The sequence below is a fragment of the Mesocricetus auratus genome, unplaced genomic scaffold (assembly GCF_017639785.1).
Source record: "Mesocricetus auratus isolate SY011 unplaced genomic scaffold, BCM_Maur_2.0 Super-Scaffold_100010, whole genome shotgun sequence".
Lineage (NCBI taxonomy): Eukaryota > Metazoa > Chordata > Mammalia > Rodentia > Cricetidae > Mesocricetus > Mesocricetus auratus.
In genome coordinates this window covers 50312137-50332861 of record NW_024429194.1, presented here as the reverse complement: position 1 = coordinate 50332861, position 20725 = coordinate 50312137, and the positions used below count along the sequence as shown (strand labels likewise).

General features: G+C 41.2%; 1 protein-coding gene across 3 annotated transcripts; it reads left to right on the top strand.

The window, feature by feature from the left end:
* The first annotated feature begins 45 nt into the window (after positions 1-45).
* Maip1 (matrix AAA peptidase interacting protein 1) lies at positions 46-12245 on the top strand. Of its 3 annotated transcripts, none has more exons than XR_005879927.1 (5): positions 50-562; positions 3335-3406; positions 3631-3757; positions 5330-5431; positions 7704-12245. XR_005879927.1 is itself a non-coding variant. In XM_005080896.4 (5 exons), the coding sequence occupies exons 1-5, from the start codon at positions 134-136 to the stop codon at positions 7780-7782; spliced, it is 855 nt and encodes a 284-aa protein (XP_005080953.1). In that variant the 5' UTR covers positions 81-133; the 3' UTR covers positions 7783-12245. The 3 variants fall into 3 exon arrangements, 2 of the variants coding, with proteins under 2 accessions (XP_040609530.1, XP_005080953.1); XM_005080896.4 differs by having other exon boundaries at positions 81-562; positions 5284-5431; XM_040753596.1 differs by lacking the exon at positions 5330-5431 and having other exon boundaries at positions 46-562.
* Positions 12246-20725: the final 8480 nt, after the last annotated feature.

The window sequence follows — 20725 nt, the reverse complement described above, 5'->3', positions numbered from 1 at the left end:
CCGCGATGGGCAGATTCACCAGAGGGGGCAGCAGCAGGCGGCCTTTGCTCCACTTCCCCGACACCGCCGAGCTGGTTTCCCTCCGGTCTCCTTTCGGCACTGCACATGCATACAGAGGTGAAAGGTCACGAACATGGCGCTGGCCGCCCGTCTCCTGCCTCTCCCCGGCCGGGCGACCCTTCTCCGGGCTCTCAGTACCACCGAGGTGAGGCTGTCGCCAACTGAACTTTGCTGCCTGTGTCGCCGCCGCCTGGGCTCAAGCGCGGCCCCGACCCCTTGCTGCACTTGGGCCCGGGCAAGCCCGGCTCTGCGTTCCTGGGGGCCCCGGAGGCCCCTGCTCCGCCGGGCAGAACTTCCTCCAGCCCTCGCTTCCTTACCCGCTGCTCCCAGCCGCAGCTACAGCACCGAGGAGCAGCCCCAGCAACGCCAGAAGACCAGGATGATCGTTCTGGGCTTCTCCAACCCCATCAACTGGGTCCGGACTCGGATTTACGCCTTCCTTATCTGGGCCTATTTCGACAAGGAGTTCAGTGTCGCTGAGTTCACTGAGGGGGCGAAGCAGGTTTGTTTGCTTCCCTAGCCTGTCCGCCTCATGCGTTTCAGCTCCTGCTTGCTCAGGTGTTTAGCTGTGAAGTTCTTCGTGGCGATCCAAGTTACCAAACGATGGTAGTGACCCAGACACTGAATCTTTCAGCCACTTCTTGACATTAATAAGCATCTAGGTGTGTTTGCGTGGTCGTCGAGAAGGAGGGGTTCAATTAAAAACTAGGGTGAAGGCCTTCCACTTGTGTTTTTCACTTCAGGCTTTGAGGCAGAAGTGAGTTCAAAACCTGTTTGTTCCTGCCACTTTAATGCTAGTTAGCCTTTTTCCAGGTATGAGGTTGTTTTTTTCCAGAATTAGAAAATTAGAGAAGACAGAGCCCAGCACACATAGTAGGCACTTCATAAGTGTTTGTTAAGTAAATTGAGTGCATAAAATTAATGGTGAGGAATAGTAAGCACTGCCAGAGTACTGTGATGTCATTTCAGGTAGAAAGGCAGCTTCCTGCCAGCTGTATGAGAACTGCATTGCCCTCCTCCTCTACCTATGTATCCTTCAGGATTATGAGGCGTTTGCTGAGGCTGCAGGTCTACCCAGTGCCCAGACCCAGCAAACTAGGACTACTTAGGCTTTGGTGGTTCCTAGCTCCGACTTTGCCCATCATGACCTTCACAAGAGGCAATCTATACTGCCTTAGAGTGGTCACTTTGAATCCTGAGATTGTTTACAGACTTTGTGTGCACATGCATCTTTCTAGGATGTAATACAGACTTTGTGTGCACATGCATCTTTCTAGGATGGAATACAGACTTTATGTGTACATGCATCTTTCTAGGATGGAAGGCTATTTTAATTTTCCTTTCAGTTTTCTTTTGTCAGTCCCTACCATTTCAGAACTATAGACTGACACAAAGGTAAAAGTCATAGTTTATTCCCCAGTTCATATTGTCAAAGACTACCAGCATAATAATTTAATAGCTCTGACTATAATTACTGATATTTATAATTTTACTCCTGACTTATTTCAGATTTACACCCCCAATTGTAGCCATTTATACCCAACTCATGTGATGCATTAGTTATAAATTAGTGTTTTTAGCTTCATGTAATCAGTGTCAGTATTAACTCGTTTCTTTGAGTCAGCTCTTGGCTAGTACACGCGTTTGCACAAAAATAAAAAGGAGCAAGCTTGAGTAATAATGCCTACCTCAATATCATGATGAAGGGTAAATTTGCTAGTTGGTGTTCTCTGCGTCAGTTTTGCATGTAGAGATAAATTGGTGTGATCGTACACTCTTTGCAGTGCCCAGGTGCGAGTCTACCTCATCATCCGTATATGACTGCCCTAGTTCATTTATGTGTCAGGAATGGAAATCATCATAGAACATGAAATTGAAAGGGCCTCTTGTCTAATCATCTTGTAGGCATAAAGAAGTCAAGTTTTAGAAAGGTTAGTGTGCTAAATTTAAACCACACTGTCCAAAAGTAGTCTTGGTGCTGGAAAGAGAGCTCAATGATTAAATAGACCTCTTCCGGAGGTCCTAGGTTTCCCACATGGCAGTGCATAACTGTCTGCAACTCTGGTTCGAGGGAGTCTCACCCTATCCTCTGACCTCAGAAGGTATGCTATGCTCACATGGTTCACAGACAATCATACAGGTAAAGTACTCATACACATAAAAAAAAATAGGAAGAAATAAATTCCTAAGAATAAAAGCAGGCTTGGTCCTCCAGTCATCAGCAGTTGGAATGGATACATATAATCTAGTCAAATATTTATCATGAGATAAGGAAGTATATACTCTAATGCACCCACTTGCCATCTGTATGTATAACTTTTGTCTTCTTAACTACCCTTGAGAAATTACTGTTTCTTAGAGCTTTCTTGTACAGTCATTCAGTGTTTTCTGTGAAAAAGAAGGCTGTTTCTAGAAATGTGTTGAGGTAGACATTTCTACATCACTGGACTCTTACCAGGGAAGCCTCATTATAATTATTACTTTTTAGGACAATTTTCTCAGGTATGATCTCGACCACACAAGCTAGAAATGAGGTTTCTGCATAGTGATTATAGTTCTTTTGTCTAGATTGCCACTCATATTGCATGTGAGAGCTTACCAAACATAAGACCTCTGACCCTGAGTACCTCTTTAGTGTTCAGGAGATCTTGAATCCATTTGTGCGTGTGCATTTTCTCAGAAGTCATCTGCGTTGTATTATAGGAGAGGGCCACAGACTGAATAGCTTAAACAGAAGTGTTTCACTGTCTAGGCAGAGGCTTTGCTTTCTCCTGAGGCCTCTGCTTTGTTTATGTCTGGCATCTCAACACCTTTCCTCCTGTCACAAAGATCCCAGTTGATGCTGAATTAGTACCTACACTGACCACCTCAGTGTTTTCTCCAATCACTTTTTAAAGGGTTGTCTCCAAATGGAATTACATTCCAAGGGAGGGTTCTGGGCTTCTACATATGCATGGCCGAGAAGACAGTTGGACCAGTAATTTTTTGAGAAATTTAGTATACATATGCCACACACTGTCATTTCCTGGGACCTAAAAATGGATTCAGAATTAGTAGTTGGCTCATTTGCAACTACATATGTGACCATACTATCTGTAAAAAGTCAGTCAGCTTAAAATAGCAGCCATGACCAACATTATTGTAATAATTCTTGATGTCCCATTTGCCATAAAGCAAATCTTTATTATACTAACCATTTAAGTATGTATGTTATATGGTATTTTGTATGGTCTTTTGAAATAATTGTAATCTTTACCCCTTTGTTTTTTTCAAGGCTTTTGCTCATGTATCTAAGTTGCTGTCACAGTGTAAATTTGATCTATTGGAAGAACTTGTAGCCAAAGAGGTAAAGTGTTCTTTTAACTTAAAAAGTATATGACTCTTGGAATAGAATGATACAGTCTCACTTATATTCTATCAGTAATTACTTAGTTGAATAACTTTTAGTTTTATTTTTGAGAATGAGTACAATATTTTAAAATATTGTCTTGGAAAATTCAATGATAAACATCACTTTTTAAAATACTTAAGAACTTGAATGGGTAAACTGGTTTTCTTTTTCCAACTCAGGTGCTACAGGTATTAAAAGAAAAAGTCACTTCACTGTCTGATAACCATAAAAATGCACTTGCTGCCGAGGTAGATGACATTGTCTACACATCAACAGGGGACATCTCCATTTACTATGATGAGAAAGGTAACGCTGGCCTAGGCAACTTTATATGACCATTAATTGTTCAAATAAACCAAAATAGTGAGTACCGCAGGATGAAGGAGTTACATCTGTGTGAACAGACATTTGTAGCCCTTCAAAGCCTGTATCACTTTTCTAGTTTGTAAAACCAACCTAGTATACATAATAAATAAATAAATAATAAGGGTTTAGAAAGAAAAATAGTATGTCACATTTGCTGTTTAAATACCTAACACTGAAAGCTGGTGGCTGGCTAGATCTCTGTCTGGTTACTGTTTACTACCCAGCAGGAAAATCCAAGGCAGGGTGTGATGGCTCACATTTTTTATCCTCCCCGCCCGCCCCTCCAGAGGAAGGAGGATCTCTGAGTTCAAGGCCAGCCAGCATTGTGAAGAGAGACCTTATCTCAAAAACAAAAAACAAACAAAAATTCTCATATATGTTGATGAAAACATTTGTTTCAAAGCCAGGTGTTGGTGGCTCACGCCTTTAATCCCAGCACTCGGGAGGCAGAGGCAGGTAGATCTCTGTAAGTTCGAGGCCAGCCTGATCTACAGAGCCAGTTCCAGGACAGCCTCTAAAACAATACAGAGAAACCGTGTCTCGAAAAACAAAAAAACAAAAAAAAAAACCATTTGTTTCGAACAGGCTGCCCCCATGTTTCAAAAAAAATTGTATATCATATTTCCTAAAGTATAGGAAACACTTTAATATTTTACATTTCTAGCTGTAATTTTGGAATAAAACTAAAACAGTATAAGATAAAGGTAGATTAGAAAAAGGATTACAAAACTCCCAAATTGAGTTAGGTAACAATGGTAAAGCTAGAAGGAACTATGGTGGTTATGTGGTTCTTTTCCTTTTCCAGTACATGAATTTCCCAATAGCACATCCAAAAGTTAATCAGTTAATCAGTCCATTTTCAGATCTCTGTATGTATGCATCACAAGGTAGGCGAACAAGAGGGATAGCCACTGCTGAGATCCTATAAGACTGACAATAGAGGACTTTTAATAGATAAGCTCACAGGCAAGTTAATTTGAAATGTTTGCAAAGTATCTTGGGTAATATTTTATTCCTCCCTAACATTCCATACTCCATTTTAGCACCATAGTTATTAACTGAGTTACACACACATTGTGACACTTAGGCACAACAAAGTAACAAGGGCCTTTCTTTGGAACAGTTGAAGTAGGGGCAAAATTGTAGGTGTGGCCTCTCTCTTGTTGGGGGTGGGGGACCACAGGTATTTGCCTTAGGATTGTTTTAATCTTAGGAAATGGTGTAAATTAAGAATAACCCATGTGGTGTACTCAGTAGAGTATGTGTTTAACAAAGAGAACAAGCTCTAAGACAGTTTTTGGAAAAGAAAATTGTGTTACTTCACGTATTTTAAATTTCCCTGGAGTGTGCACAAAGGCTGACCTGGGACAAGTGTACTCCTGTTTCTGATGATGTTATGGCTATGTAGCTGATAGATATTCTGATTGTGTGTGTGTGTGTGTTTGTGTGTGTGTTTTCTCTCTAAGGAAGGAAGTTCGTTAACATCCTGATGTGCTTTTGGTATCTGACTAGTGCCGACATCCCCACTGAGTCCATAAGTGGAGCCAGTGTGTTCCAGGTGAAGTTGGGGGATCAGAGCGTGGAAAGTAAACAATTGCTTAGTGCAAGCTACGAGTGAGTATGATTGTGCATTTTGTCTTCATTGTCTAGAAAATGAAAAACAGTGTAAAAGTATGAAAACTGAAGAGAGCTTTAGAAAGAAAAGGATTGAAATTTGACAAGCTATTTATGAAAAAAAACTGAATATGAAATGGGATTGTTAAAAGTGGAAAGTAGTAGCATTTCACTGGGCATGGTGATTCAGACTTTACATCCTAGCCCTCAGGAGGCAGAGGCAAGTGGATCTCTCTAGCCAGTGTGGTCTACACAGTGAGTTCCATCCAGGCCAGCCAGGGCTACACAATGAGACTGTTTCAAAAGAAAAAAGTAACCTGCAGTCAGTGACTTCAAAGAGCCATTGTCTTTGCCTGTGACTCACTGCTTTATTAGTTATAGAAGCTCAGCTCTGGGACTTCCTCTGCCTCACTTGCATCGTGTAGGGTCTCAGGGACAGGAGGATTCATTCCCACAATGGCTTCACCTGTCATGTGTGGCATCTCTCTGGCATCTCTTTCTCTAGGACTTTTGCAGCTTGGCTTGTGGCTTTAGTCTAACTTGTGACACCATTTGCCTGGTGACTGGATGCCGAGAGGTAGAACTTGGAAACTGATGGGCTCATAAACAGAACTAAAGCAACATTATTTTGCTATACCTGGCTGTCAATAGTCACAGAATTTGTACAATTCAAATGGTGTCTAGAAACACCCCCAACCCCCACTTTGAAAAACAATAAATAGCAAGGTCACGTTGCCGAGGTGTATATGGGATGAAACATAAGATGCCCCCATCTTTGAAAATTAAAATCTGCCATTGTTGGCGTAGGTATTATTCATAAGATGTTTATTTATAACCTCTCATTGCTAAACACTCCAGATTAGATGCTAAAGTGAAGGGATGCTGCCTGCCCTTAAAGAGACTTAGAAAGAGACATTATTTTATAATATTTGGAAGGTGAGCAGCTAATACATGTCAATGGAGACACAGTTTGTAAGAAATACTGTTATTTTGCCAGTTAATTTATAAATTTGTTTTAAAGTAACAAAACAGATGCAAAAGATATCCTAGGAAGAAAAATATATTGTTTTACTAAGATATATAAGAATCATATCCTCATTTTTTTTCCACTTGTGTAAAAGTTTTCTTTTCGTGTGTGCTTGTTTGTTTTGAGACAGGATCTCACTATGTATTCCCGACTAGTCTGGAGCTTATTATGTAGACCAGGCTGATCTAGAACTCACAGATCCACTTGCCTCTGTCTCCTGAGTGTTAGGATTAAAGTAGTTTGCTATCATGTCAGGCCTGAGAAGTGTTTGTTGTTGTTTTGTTTTGTTTTTATGCTTTGATTATAATTATCCAAAATATTATCTAGATATTAAATACTTGTTTAGTTTTAATCTATTAATTGCTTCTTTTAAAATGTAGATCTGTGGCATCAAACTAAATTTTGTCTCTTCTAAGAGACATCCTTATAAGAGTAGGATGTTTCAAAAATACTAAGACTGGGGCCTGGGGAGATGGTTCAGTGGTTAAGGGAACATACTACTCTTGCAGAAGATCCAAGTTCAGTTTCTAGGTCTCAACCATCTGTCATCTGCTTCATGGAGAGCTAATGAATGTCTCTGGCTTCCATGAGCACCCACATCCACACACTTTCACACAGTCTCTCTCTCTGTCTCTCTCTCTCTCTTTCTCTGTCTCTCTCTCACACACACACACACACACAAAATTAAAAATAAATCTTTTTTATAAAGCTGATACTTGCTGGGTGGTGGTGGTGCATGCCTTTAATTCCAGCACTCGGGAGGTAGAGGCAGGTGGACCTCTGTGAGTTCGAGACCAGTCTGGTCTACAAGAGCTAGTTCCAGGACAGTCTCCAAAGCCACAGAGAAACCCTGACTCAAAAAAAAAAAAAAAAAAACCTGAACAAATTCCATAATTTTTCACTGAATTGGTAACAGTGAGATGTTCAGCAGTCTTTTCCTGTATGCTCATATTTAAAATGCTGTTTGTATTCCCAGAGTTCAGTTTCCTTCTGCTCATATTAGACATGTAATAACAAGATCCAAGTTTCTTTCAGGGGCTAGCGAGTGTTGAATATATATCAGACATTAAAAATGCGGGAGTTAAGATTGTACTTCAGTAATATGGTATTGTAAACATTTGAATTGTGACTTACCATTTGATTAACTTCTTTTTAAACACTGCTTTTAATTCATACTTGCCAGTTGTATAGCTATCTGAGCATGTTTGGGTTGATGGAAGATCACTATATTTATGTTTTTCCTAGATTTCAGAGGGAATTTACACAAGGAGTAAAGCCTGACTGGACTATTGCACGGATTGAACACTCAAAGTTACTAGAATAATCTTTCTTGGAACAAATCAGGGTGTGAACTCTTAATAATTGCTGTGAAAAACTAAGGAAGAAACTTTTCTGGATCAGTTGATTTTCACTTAGTTAAGTCTGTGGATTAATTTTGTATTATTTGGAAATATTCCTTGCAGTATATTGACATGATACAATAAAACATTTTCCACAGATTGATAGTGGTCTTTAAAGGAGGTCAAAGTAAAAGACAAAACTACGACACCACATTGGTGTCATGTTTAGTGTCATTCTAATGGTACATATGTATATATGTAAACAAAACTACAGCACTACATTGGTGTCTTTGTCTTTCTAATGTTTTATATGTATATATGTCACAGACTAATTTTATAGACACGAATTATTGAAACTACTTGTGTATCTCTACATTAACAATCCTAAGTTTCTGTAAGATCTTAAGTTGCTGTGGCCTGACATGTTTTAAGCACTATCTAGATAGAAAGACTGGATAGAACTATAGCAGCTTGACATCTGTAGAGCTTCCATGTTTGTTAACTGTTCACAACAGTGAAGAAATGAAGCCAGCCTAGATGCCATGGACACTGGAGTACGTGAAGAAAATGTGGTGCATACACACAATGGGATCTTGTTCACCTGTGAAGAAGAATGAATTCATGACATTTGCAAGCAAATGAATGGAACTGGAGATCAGTGTGTTTGGTGAAATAGTTGAGACTGAGACAAAAATTGCGTGTTTTATATGCAGAGTCTAGATTTAAATTTGTGTGCATTGGCATAGGCATGAAAGTACAGAGAGTACTAACAGTGGGGAGGAAGATAGTAGAACACATGTGAAGCAGGATAGGAAACTGAAAGGGAGGTGTAAGTTGGGGAAAGAAGGAAGGCTGGAGAGGGCACAGGAGGGTGGCAGGGGACAGAGATGAATATGAATAAAGTAAAATGTGTGTGTGCATGTGAGAATGCCATGGTGTAACTCAGTACTTGGTATAGTAACTCAGTAAAAACAATGAGGTAAGCATTCATTAGGAAACTTACACACAGGAACACACAATCAATCAGGAGTGGAGTACCGCTTCAGCCAATGCATGAAGAGAATCTTACATGCTTGACTTTGAACTCCTAAAGGCTAGGTCAAGAAGACAAAGCAACATGTTAAGAAAAAAAAGGGGCTAAGGGTTTTCCTAATTGATGAAAACTATAAACCAACAGCCAAGAAATTCAACAAGCAGGACTACACATTTTTTAAATTATTTTTCTTTTATTTTTGAGATTATGATCTACTTGTTTCTCCCTTCCTCCTTTTGCACTCTCCCATATATCCCTCCTTGCTCTCTTTCAAATTCACGGCCTGTTTTTCTTGACTGTTGTTACTTGCGTGTATGTTTTCAGTGCTGACCATTTGGTATTGGACAACCAATTGATGTGTTCTTTCTTGGGGAAGACTATTTCTCCCATTCAGCATTTGTTAGTTGCCTGTACACCATTGTGTAGGGGATAGTACATTTTTTAAAGTCTTGTATATCAGTGAAATGATCTGAAACCAGGCAGTATATTGCAAAAACATCTGGAATGCAGGGGGTGGGGAATGGATATTCCATACACAGAAACCAAGCTAAAAATGAACACAGACTTCTTAAATTTTAGTGGGAGATATTGGATAAATCTTTAAACACTGGCACACAGTGCCACCTTTATAATAAATGAATATGACAAAAGGCTGCCAGAAACTATGAACAAATTTGTCGCAAATAGACATGTTTCATCAGAATTGCTATGGACCATTGAATAAAATGGAATCCAGAAATTGAAACACATACTTGAACAGCTGATTTTACAAAGGTATCAAAATAATTTAATAAGGAAAAGAATTTTCAATAAATGAAACAATTGAAGTTTCTACAAGAAAGGAGTTTAAACTCTTGGCTCCCAATTTTGGTGCAAAGCTCAAATTAAAAAATGGATGGTATACTTAAAAGCCAAAAGTAGAAGTTCTAGAAAGAAACAGGAGAAATTTTGCTTTTTGGAGAAAGGAAGGGTTTTGTTTTGTTCTTTTGGTGTGTGTGTGTGTGTGTGAGTAAAGATAACTAGGAAAGATAATTTCAAATTTAATATTAAGTTGAAATTGCTCTTTGAAAGATAGCAGTGGGAATGAAAAAGCAGTTCCCAGGTTGTGAGGAGATGCTCATAATATGTGTATCTTGCAGAGGCATAACCAGAATGAATAAATAAATCCTTAGAGTTCAATAACAAAATGCTGAACAGTGGCAATTGTGAAGTGGTGTTCTCTATGAAAGTTAAGTCAGCTCCACAGGCATCGGGAATACAAAGAAGACACAAACCACTACAAACTCATCAGGATAGTTTCCAACAACTGCTACTTCAGTCTTGATTTCTATTGATGGCAACAACCAGCCTAGGTGAGTCCTAGGGTTTACTTTTGGGTCAGTTTGACAGGTAACAAGTTAAATGGCTGAGCTTGGTGATGGCCTTCTTAGAAGGCCTTACCTGTGGAGATACAGAAGCACCCCAGTGTATATATATTCTTTACAAGTCACCAGGCTGTCGTGGAAGTTCCACCCAATGACCTTATTCAAGGCCCTACCTCCAAACACTATAGATTAAATTTCACTCTCCTCATAAACTACAATAGGGATCAGGGTGCCATACATACTGCCTGTGAGTATTCAGACCATGTGCCAACCAACAAAACTGCTGACACCAGCTGTTGAAGACATGGAGTAACTGGAATTCCTGTAATTGCTGGTAAATGGACAAAAACAGTGCAGGCACTGTAGAAGAGTGTTGGACAACTTCTTATAAGATTAAATATAGACTTACCATAGGATCTGTGGTACTTTGAGAAGTCAACCCCCTGGATTCACATACTAAACACTCAATCCCTGGTTGGTGATGTTTGTAAAATTATGGAACAAAGGAAGGTGTGGAACCTTGTTGGAGGAAGTGCATCACCTCAGCTGACTTTGAAAGTTTATGGTATCATTCCACTTCCACCTTCATGCTTGAAAATGATCACTCAAGCTTCCTGCTCTGGCAAGCACTGTCATGGCCGCAGGCCCCCTGCCATTGTGTACTCTCCCTCTGAAACTTAAACCAGAATATTCCTTTTTTGGTCCTGGTGTTTCAAGACAACAAAAAGCAAGGCAGGAACCCTAAATTCTATTCTCAAGACATGTACCCAAGAAAGGTGAAAACAAATTACTTGTACAAGCTTTTTTGTTTGTTTTCTTATTACCTCCAAACTAGTCAGGCCTGAAGTAAACACCAAATGGAGAGCTACACAAGCCCAAGAACTGCTTATTTGTGAGGAATTTTAGCAAAGGTAGTCTATAATGACAACTCAGTGGGTGCTTGAGACTATGAAACCAGAGTTGGGGTGCAAGGGTACGTGGAGGTTTGATTGCGTGTGTCCAAAGGAGGTTTGGGGCTGTGATAAAAATGGTGTATATCAAGTAGGGCTGGTTCCTTACCTTTATACAATTAAGACTCATCAAAGTCAGCTTAATATGGGAGAATCATGCTATATTATTTTGTGTTTGTGCAAATTATAACTAAAACTTATAGCAAGAAAGTGTTTCATATAAAAGTAAGATGAAATGATCCTATTTTTGTAAAGTATTAAAAACCTAATCTATATTCCCTCTAAAGTTAGATCTAATCTTCATGTAATTTCACTTAATACATCATAGATGAAATACAGCTACATGAAATGAAAAAGATAATAGCTAAAGTGGATAGGACTAAAATTGCCGCAAATTATCACTTGCTATCAAGTTTTAAGATGTATCCCGAAAGATTTTAAAATGGATGAGGAAAGTGAGTTACAATCATGGGTTTCTGTTTGTCAGTTATACTTCAGTAAAGCTAGAGGCAGCATGGCGGGGAGGGATGTCTAATGCCTTTGTAATTTCAGTGAAATGGAGAATTCTTTAGAATCAATAAACTCCTAGTGTACAGAAAATAAAATTACTTGGGAAATATTCTTGTATGAGAAAAACACCACCAAAGACACCTAGACTAATGATCAAAGGACAAAGGAGCCAACATGAAAGGGCAGCTACTAGATAAACCAGTGTGAGCATAATGAGATTAGGGGTCTCATTGACTGCAACACAACAGTTTCTCAAAGCCATTAGTTTCTTTCAAACCAAGAACATTGGTTTGAATACTTGGCATGCCGTTAGGTATTTAATTTCATAGAATTAATATTGTTGTGAACTTGATGGGATCTAGTATCACACAGGTGACAAGCCTCTGGGAACACCTGTGAGGGAGTTTCTAGAGTGAATTAGTGAAGATGGAAACTATTCCCTGGGCTGAGCTGGTAGACTGAATTAAAAGAAGGTGAGATGATCCTCTGCTTCGATACTATGGATACAATGTAACCAGAAGCCCAAAATTCTGCCATTCTGTCCCACCCCAACTATGAACCCAAATAAACCCTTTTGTTGTGGAATATTAGTTTAAGGTGTGTTGCTGTGGAATATTTGTTCAATGATACAAAGATATGTTGCGTTCTTTTGTGTTGCATTTGTTTAACTCTGAAGCTGTGTTACTTTGCCTGCCTAAAACACTGATTGGTTTAAGAAAGAGCTGAACAGCCAATAGCTAGGCAGGAGAAAGAAATAGACCAGCCTAGAATGCAGAGAGAATAAGAGAAAAGGGAGAGAGGACACCAGGGGCCGGCCACCCAGTCACACTACCAGCCATGGAGTCAGAAGGAAAGAAAGGAATAGAGAATAGAGGAAGGTAAAAGCCTGGAGGCAAAAGGTAGATGGGATAAATTTAAGAAAAGCTTGGTAGAAACAAGCCAAGCTAAGACATTCATAAGAATAAGTTTCCGTGTATTTATTTGGGAACTGGGTATTGGGCCCTCAAAGAGTTAAAAAAAAAATCCAATATCACCCTTTGTCCCTTCAGTTGCTTTTGTCAGAATATTTTATCACAGCTGTAGGTATTATCACCCTTGTGGGAACTTGAAGCAATGGTCTCATTACAAACACAAGAAGGAAGCCAAAAGCAATGATTACCTGTGCTGAATTCATTTACTCCTTTTCATTCTCTCCAGGACCCAAGCTCTACCCACTTTTAGGATGGGTATTCCCACCTTAATGACTTGGCAACATAATCCCACAGAGGCAATTCCAAGGTGATTCCAGATCTTATCAAACTGACAACACTAACCATCACATATAGCAAATCCACAATTTAGATACTCAAGGCAGTATCATTCATTCTATTAATCTGTTAGGAATCTGAGTCGGTTTGAGTTAGCAATGTTTTTGTTTTGTTTTCGTTTCATATTGTATCAGCCAGGGTCACTCATAGGTTTTCTTCATCCCTTTATGTTTTTTGTTAAGCTTTGTTAGGCTGTCTCTAGAGTATCTCTAACCCTATAGAATTTGATCTCTGTGGTGGCTTGGAAGTGAATGGCCTCAGTAGGCACATGTGTTTGAATGCTTGGTCTCACTTTACAGAACAGTTTGGGAAGAGTTAGGAGGTGTTGCCTTGTTGAGGGAGATGTGTCATTGGAGGGGGCTGGAAGATTTCAAAAGCTCATGCCATTCCCAGTTTGCTCTCTCTGCCTCCAGCTTCTGGATCAGATGTAAGCAGCTGGCTTCTGCTTCCGCACCATGCCTGCTGCCATGCTCCCTGCCATGATGCTCATGGAGTCTACTGTCCTCTGGAACTGTAACCCCCAAATTAAATGCCTTCCTTTATAAGTTGCCTTGGTCATCATGTTTTATCACAGCAATAGAAAAGTAACTAAGATGGTCTCATTATTAAGAAGTAGCATTTATTAGGTCTCTACTGAATTCCCTAGCTGATCAAATAGAACAGACTCTGCTAACTAGATGAGACTGTGATTAAATTCCCAGAACAATAGGATTTCTCACAGCTGATCACTGCCTGACTTCAATAGAATCTTGTTAAATACTTCAATTCTGAATACTTAGACCTTTATTTCTTCAAGAATAGGACGGTATCCTGCATAGCATAAGAAAATAATTGCATGTTGCCTAATAAATAAGTCATTTAAAATTACACTATCTTTAAAATGACTTAAAATTGAAGGTTTCATATTGCATTTAATTACAATGACCTTTCAATCCTCTTAACAAATTTAGAATATTCACCTTTTTTCTATGACTTCACAATTTTGAGGAATCTGGAGTTGCAGGCCTACAGCATGCCCCACTTCCTGAATGATGGTCATTTTATTATGAAATGATTTCTGCTACTTGGAAGTTAGAGCCAAAGCTAACTTGATTAGATTCTACATTTAAAAATCTGGCAAGGGGGCTGGAAAGAATGCTCAGCCATTAAAGGCTAGGCTCACAACCAAAAAAATCTGGCAAGAATGCCTTATGAGTTATTTGTGCACCTTATACTAGATCAAGTTAAGTGCTACGTAGTTTCTAATTATTGCATTGTTTAAGATGATAATCGTGAGAATCCTTGATTGTGAAAGCCATTTTTCTCTTTTGCAGTTAGCTAACAGTCTGTAATTAATAGTTTGACATCTTTTAGATACTCTACTCACTAGCAACCACTGACAAAGCTGTGGTGGGGGAATAATGCCCACATCCCACTTCAAGACATTTACATCTGATTCCTGGTACTCATGATTGTGATGCCTTCCTCTGGAAAAAATGAGACTTGTCGGGTGTGATTACTTTAGTTGTCTTGTCCTGGTTCACGTCTGTGGGCTCAGTGGTGGTTTTATAAGAGGAGCTGAGAGGGTCAGCATGAAAGGAAGTGTGATGACCCAGGCACAAACTAGAAAGATGGAGGACCTTGAGAGTCAAGAGCATGTTCCCTCGAGTTTCCTGAAGGAAGCAGCATGCTAACCTTGTTTGGACTTTTGGCCTCCAGAACAGCAAAAAGATAGGTTTATGTGGTGACAAACGACCACACTGAGATGCTTTGTTACCTCAGAGTGAGAAATCTGTATACAAGATCAGTGTTCAATTATAGTTTTCAAAATGGTGACTCATTAATTCCACACTATTTTCTACTATACTTTCTTTATTATAAAACATGGCCCTAGCCGGACGGTGGTGGCGCATGCCTTTAATCCCAGCACTCGGGAGGCAGAGGCAGGCAGATCTCTTGTGAGTTTGAGGCCGGGATGGACCGGTAGCCTCCAAAACAATACAGAGAAACCCTGTCTCATAAAAAAAAAGGCCCTATCTCTTGATTTTCTTATACTTATCACTATAAACTTTGAATGTTTTAAATAATCAATTATTTTTCTATGTTTCTCAAATCCTGAGATTAAAGGTGTGTGATCCCAAATGTTGATATCACCTTCATGTGAGCTTTCTCTTTAGAACTGGAGCAATTTCGTGTAGCTCAGTGTGGCCTTGAACCAACAGAGATGCATCTGTCTGTCTTCTGAGTCCCGAGATTAAAGGTGTGTGCCACCACTGCCTGGCTCTATAGCTAGCTAGTATGGCTTCTAGGATTGAAGGTATGTATCACCATTGCCTGGCTCTATGGCTTGTGACTAGCTTTGCTTTCTGTACACTCAGGAAATTTTAATAAATTATAAATATCATCACACACCTGTTGGCCAGTAAGTTTTTTTTAATTAAACCAATCACAGTGACAAATCTTCACAGTGTACAAAGATATTGTTCCACTCTCTACCCCATCACTCCCTATACTCTGACCCTGATTTTATCATCCTGTTGTCTAACTGAGAGGCAGGAACTTGTAAACAGCTGTATTCCCAGGCCCTACACAGTAGAACTCGGTAGATGTTAGTTAAGTGCATAAATTGTGGCTCTTACTTTCTTGGACATCCTAGTTCACATGAGAGGAATAATTTTCCTCTTATTCTTGCTTTAATGTCCTAGCAAGCTGGGTGAGATTGTAAAACTTATGTACAGTCCCTTCTCAAGGAGTATGTGGTATTGGATATGTGATCTTGCTTTTATGATGGGCAGTAAATGTCATTTATCCCAAATAACCACTTGGTGGAGCTAATTGTGTGTGGAATCTAAATGTCAGCACTGGCACTAAGTTTGGTAGGATCTTATGTCACTGAAGAATGGAGGATTGCTGTGCTTATCGACGTACCTTTGTAGCAAAGCTATGTCATAAACCTTTTCATTAAAAAGGTTTGATGAAAGTTAACTTCTTGTTAAAAAGTTGACACGGAGCAAAGTAGAGGAGACTTTTGTTACATTTTCTGTGATGGCTGGAAGTGAAGACTATAGCATTCCCTCTCTCTGATTGCCCCTCCTCTCAGAAGGCTGTTTGGGGGCTGTAAAGCATGTCAGGACAGTAATAACATACAGTAATAACAACTCTAAACCAATGGATCAAAACAAAAGTAAATGTTTTGGTTTTTGGTTTTTTTGTTTTTTTTTTTTTTGCCATACTGTATGTCTGGGAAGAGATGGGGTGTAATATTGTTTATACTCTTACAAATAAAGCTTGCCTGAAGATCAAAGGGTGGAGATAGCCACTAGTTAACCATAGAGGTCTAGAGGTCTGTGCAGACAAACAGGAAGTAATATGGCTGGACGGAGAGAGGAGATAAGGCAGGAGGAGACAGGAGCTTGGTTTCTTTTCGGTCTGAGGATTTTGTAGAGGTAAGAGTTCTAGTGGTTGGCTGTTCAGCTTTCACCCCCTAATATCTGATTCTTTTATTATTAAGACCTATTAGAACTCGTGTTACAAGGAGATACCTGGGCCTTTGTACTGTACTGCCCCTGTGAACACAGGCTAAAGGGCAGTCACTGCATGGCACCGCAGTAAATGATACAACTCCAAAGGGCCTCACATAAGCAATTACATGTTGAATGGGACAGTGAGAAAGTTCAATGACTACAACATGGCCCTGTCAACCATGAGGATCCAGGAAGAACAATTTAGCACATTCTTGGCAAGCTACCATTGCACCAGGGGTAGCAGGGTTCATATTCTGCTGTCCCATCAGAAACATCTTGCTGGAGAAGCACCGATATAGTTTATTCCATCTTCAGAAAAGGAAACCTCAATCAGGTGCATGCCTTTACTCCCAGTACTTGGGATGCAGAGGCAGGTGGATCTCTGTGATTTCGAGGCCAGCCTGGTCTACAGAGTGAGTTCTAGGACAACCAAGGCTATAGAAAGAAACCCTGTCTTGAAAACCCAAAGAAAGAAAATGAACAAGCAAGCAGAAAAGGAAACCTCATTCTTCAGTGCACTGCACGTTCTGCCAGAGTTTAATTACTTACTTAGTAAACTGCAACTCTTGTTCACTTTTGTCTGACATCTGTCTTACCACAGACCCAGTAGAAATGAGCAGCTGACAATGGTTAGAAACCCCCAAAACTATGAATCCTCTCATTTTAGGCATTAGGGACAGTGGTGGCAGGCTGTCTTTTGTTCTGTAGAACAGCCATGCACAAGGCTGTATGACTGTAAGAGAACACCTGCCCTGTTCTGCGCCCTGGCTTCCATCCTGTTCCTACTGCATCTCTAGTGTGCACTAAAGTATTGCATCTTACCGTGACAGCTGGGAAGCCTCAGCGGAGCAAACGGGACTGTGGTCTCTCTCTCTTTAACATCTTTCTTGTCTTACAATATCTGAATAGTCCCCTGCATTCCAGACAGCAGTAACAACATGATTTCATCTCAAACCAGAATTAATCACCCAATAATTGATCTCATCAGTCAATTCATTGCTAAGAAAGAGATTTCCAATTATTGCCTTATAAAGCAAAACAACAAAAAACAAAAATTGAAACAAAACACACAAAAAAGCTTTTTAAAAAATTTAAAATTATGACAAGTCCACGTATTTTAGTCAGCAGTTTTTGTCTTTGGACCCACATCAAGCAGAAGTGCTGAGCAATGGAAGACGTTGCATAGGCCTTATTGGAATCATCTTTGACCTCTCTCTCTTTCTGGGCCTCAATCATATCAGGTCCCTACTGGGCTCTTTGAATGGAAATATGTTCCCTTGTCGTGCCCTTTGTCCAGGTCTTCAAGGACTTGTCACTTCCTGTCATCCCACCTCTTCTGAGAAGACCTCCCTGGTCATCCAAGAGAGGGCAATCCCAGCCATCATCCTCGTAACATACAGAAGCACTGTGACCTATCTGTCCTTTCTATCTGTTGTCTGTCTAACATACAGAAGCACTGTGACCTATCTGTCCTTCCTATCTGTTGTCTGTCTGTCCTTGTGAAAGACCCCAAATTTATAGAAATAAAATATAAGCTTAAATAGGGAGGGCACCCCACTAGAGAACTTGGGAAGTGAACAAAGGACCCCATCCCAGGAACTGGCCAAACCACAGAATGGAATGTATGTTTTAGCAACCTTAATTGCAGAAGGGCTGTAAACCCACAAAAGGCCAATTCTGGGCTGCTGACCACCTGTGAAGAACTGACCAGGGCATCAGAGATGGGCAAACAAGATTCGTGGGAAACAAGGAGATGATAACAACCATTTACTTAGGGAGAGATGATTAACTCATACCAAGGTTTGAGGAATTTACAACGTGTAGGTCAGGAAGACATCTACTTCCCCTGGTCAGTAGTCACATACACCCCCCCATCACAAGATAGGGACCCCTCCCAAAGGCTTGTGGTTTTTGTCTTTAAAAGCTGATTGTAACTGAACCTCGGGGCCAATCGGTCTAAAAGCTGACCGAGAGGCCCATCTGCAGATGCCTAATTAAAGCCTCTTGTGTGTTGCATCAATTGGCACGTGGACTCTTGATTCTTGGGGTGACGAATCCAGCTTGGGGACCCCTCCTCAATTCGGGGTACCCCAACATTGGAGGTCCCACCGAGATTGTGTCCCCCAGACTCAACTCCACTGCCAATTGGAGGTAAGACTGAGCTCAAAATTTATGTTCTGTGTGTTCTCTCCTGTCTGAGTCTATTCTGGTGCGGGACCTGTATTTGTGCTCTGGGGGGCCTGTATTACCCGGGTTTCGTTTTTGCGCCCCAGAGACCTGTAGTGTGCCCTGGGACGAAAGTTCCAGGGACCTGTATTGTGCCCCGGACGGAGGTGCTGGGGACCTGTATTATGCCCTGGACGGAGGTGCCAGGGACCTGTATTTGAGCCTCAGACAAAAGTGAGGACCTGAAGTGCCTGCAGGACCTGTATTTCGTGCCCTCACCGGAATCTCCTTTATAGCCGCGGCCTGTCTGTCGTCTTTCGTACTGTTTGTCTTCATGGGACAATCTCTAACAATCCCCTTAAGTTTGACTTTAGATCATTGGCCAGACGTCCTGGACCGGGCCCATGATAAAGCGATGGAGGTCTGAAAGAAGAGATCGTGAACTTTCTGTTCTTCAGAATGGCCCACCTTTAACGTGGGCTGGCCTAGGGATGGTACCTTTAATATCACCATTATTTTGCAGGTTAAAGCTCGGGTTGTACAACCCAAACCTCAAGGCCATCCTGACCAGGTCCCTTACATCGTCACCTGGGAAAGTCTGAGCTGCAACCCACCCCCCCTCTACCAGGCTGCAGCCAAGGAAAGATCGAACAGCTGGAGGGAGCCGATAAGCCTGGGACCTCCCAGGCTTTCCTACTCCGCTCGATGGGGGGGAGGGCACTACCAATACTGGCCCTTCTCCTCTGTTGATCTCTACAACTGAAAAACTCATAATCCTTCTTTCTCACAAGACCCCCAGGCCCTAACAGGTCTCATCGAGTCCATCCTCATGGGATGATTGCCAGCAGCTACTACAAACTTTCCTCACAACAGAGGAGAGGCAGAGAGACCTCCTGGAAGCTAGAAAGAACGTCCTGGGGCAGGACAGGAGACCTACCCAGCTTCCCGATGAGATAGAGGCTCACTTTCCCTTAACCCGCCCGGAATGGGACTTCAACACACCACACGGTAGGGAGTGTCACCGTCTCTATTGCCAGACTCTGTTGGCAGGTCTCAAAGGGACAGGGAGACGTCCCACAAATTTGGGCAAGGTACATTCAGTAACTCAAGGTAAAGAAGAAACCCCTGCTGGGTTTCTAGAGCGCCTCATGGAGGCTTACAGAATGTATACTCCTTTTGACCCCCAGGCCCAGGAGAGGGAAGCTGACATAATCATGTCATTCATCCGACAGTCAGCACCCGATATATGCACTAAGTTACAATGCCTTGAGGGGCTGCAGGACTATACCCTGCAGGACTTAGTAAAGGAGGCTGAAAAGATTTTTAACAAAAGGGAGATGCAGGAAGAGAAGGAGGAGAGGCTACGTAAGTTGCAGGAGGAGAAAGAGAGGACAAGAAAGATAGAAAGTGCAATCAGGAATTAACAATATTTTGGGAGACACAAGAAGAGAAGGAGGAGAGGCTATGTAAGTTGCAGGAGGAGAAAGAGAGGACAAGAGAGATAGAAAGCGCAATCAGAAATTAACAAAAATTTTGGCCACCGTAGTGCAGGAGTCTAAAAATAGGCCTAGACAGGCGAGAGACCTGGGAGACAAAGCAAGACCAAGCTAATGCAGTCGGGTACCCTTAAACTCTGTCATAGTCCATGGAACACTCCCTTCCTCCCTGTGAAGAAGCCAGACGCAGGGGACTATAGGCCAGTGCAGGACCTCCGGGAAGTGAATCGGAGGACTGAGGACATTCATCCAACAGTACCCAACCTGCCTCCAAGCCATGTCTGGTATATGGTACTCAACCTTAAAGATGCATTCTTTTGCCTCAGACTGAGCCCTCAGAGTCAGCCCCTATTTGCCTTTGAATGGAAAGATCCCAGGACCGGGTTCTCTAGCCAGCTCACATGGTCACGACTCCCTCAAGAGTTCAAGAACTCACCAACCCTCTCTGATGAAGCCCTGCACCAAGATTTGGCGGACTTCCGAGTCCACAACCCCAATATAATTTTACTCCAATATGTAGATGATCTCCTTCTGGCTGCAGAATCAGAACATGACTGCTTCCAAGGTACCGGGGCATTATTACAAAGGTTGGGGGAAA

What these genes read in the sequence shown, in the direction of transcription:
- Maip1 (XM_005080896.4), top strand. Translation starts at nt 134, where the DNA reads ATGGCGCTGGCCGCCCGTCTCCTGCCTCTCCCCGGCCGGGCGACCCTT. An exon ending in TCACTGAGGGGGCGAAGCAG is followed by an intron (nt 563 to 3,334) that starts GTTTGTTTGCTT and finishes GTTTTTTTCAAG; the next exon opens with GCTTTTGCTCATGTATCTAA. An exon ending in AAGAACTTGTAGCCAAAGAG is followed by an intron (nt 3,407 to 3,630) that starts GTAAAGTGTTCT and finishes TTTCCAACTCAG; the next exon opens with GTGCTACAGGTATTAAAAGA.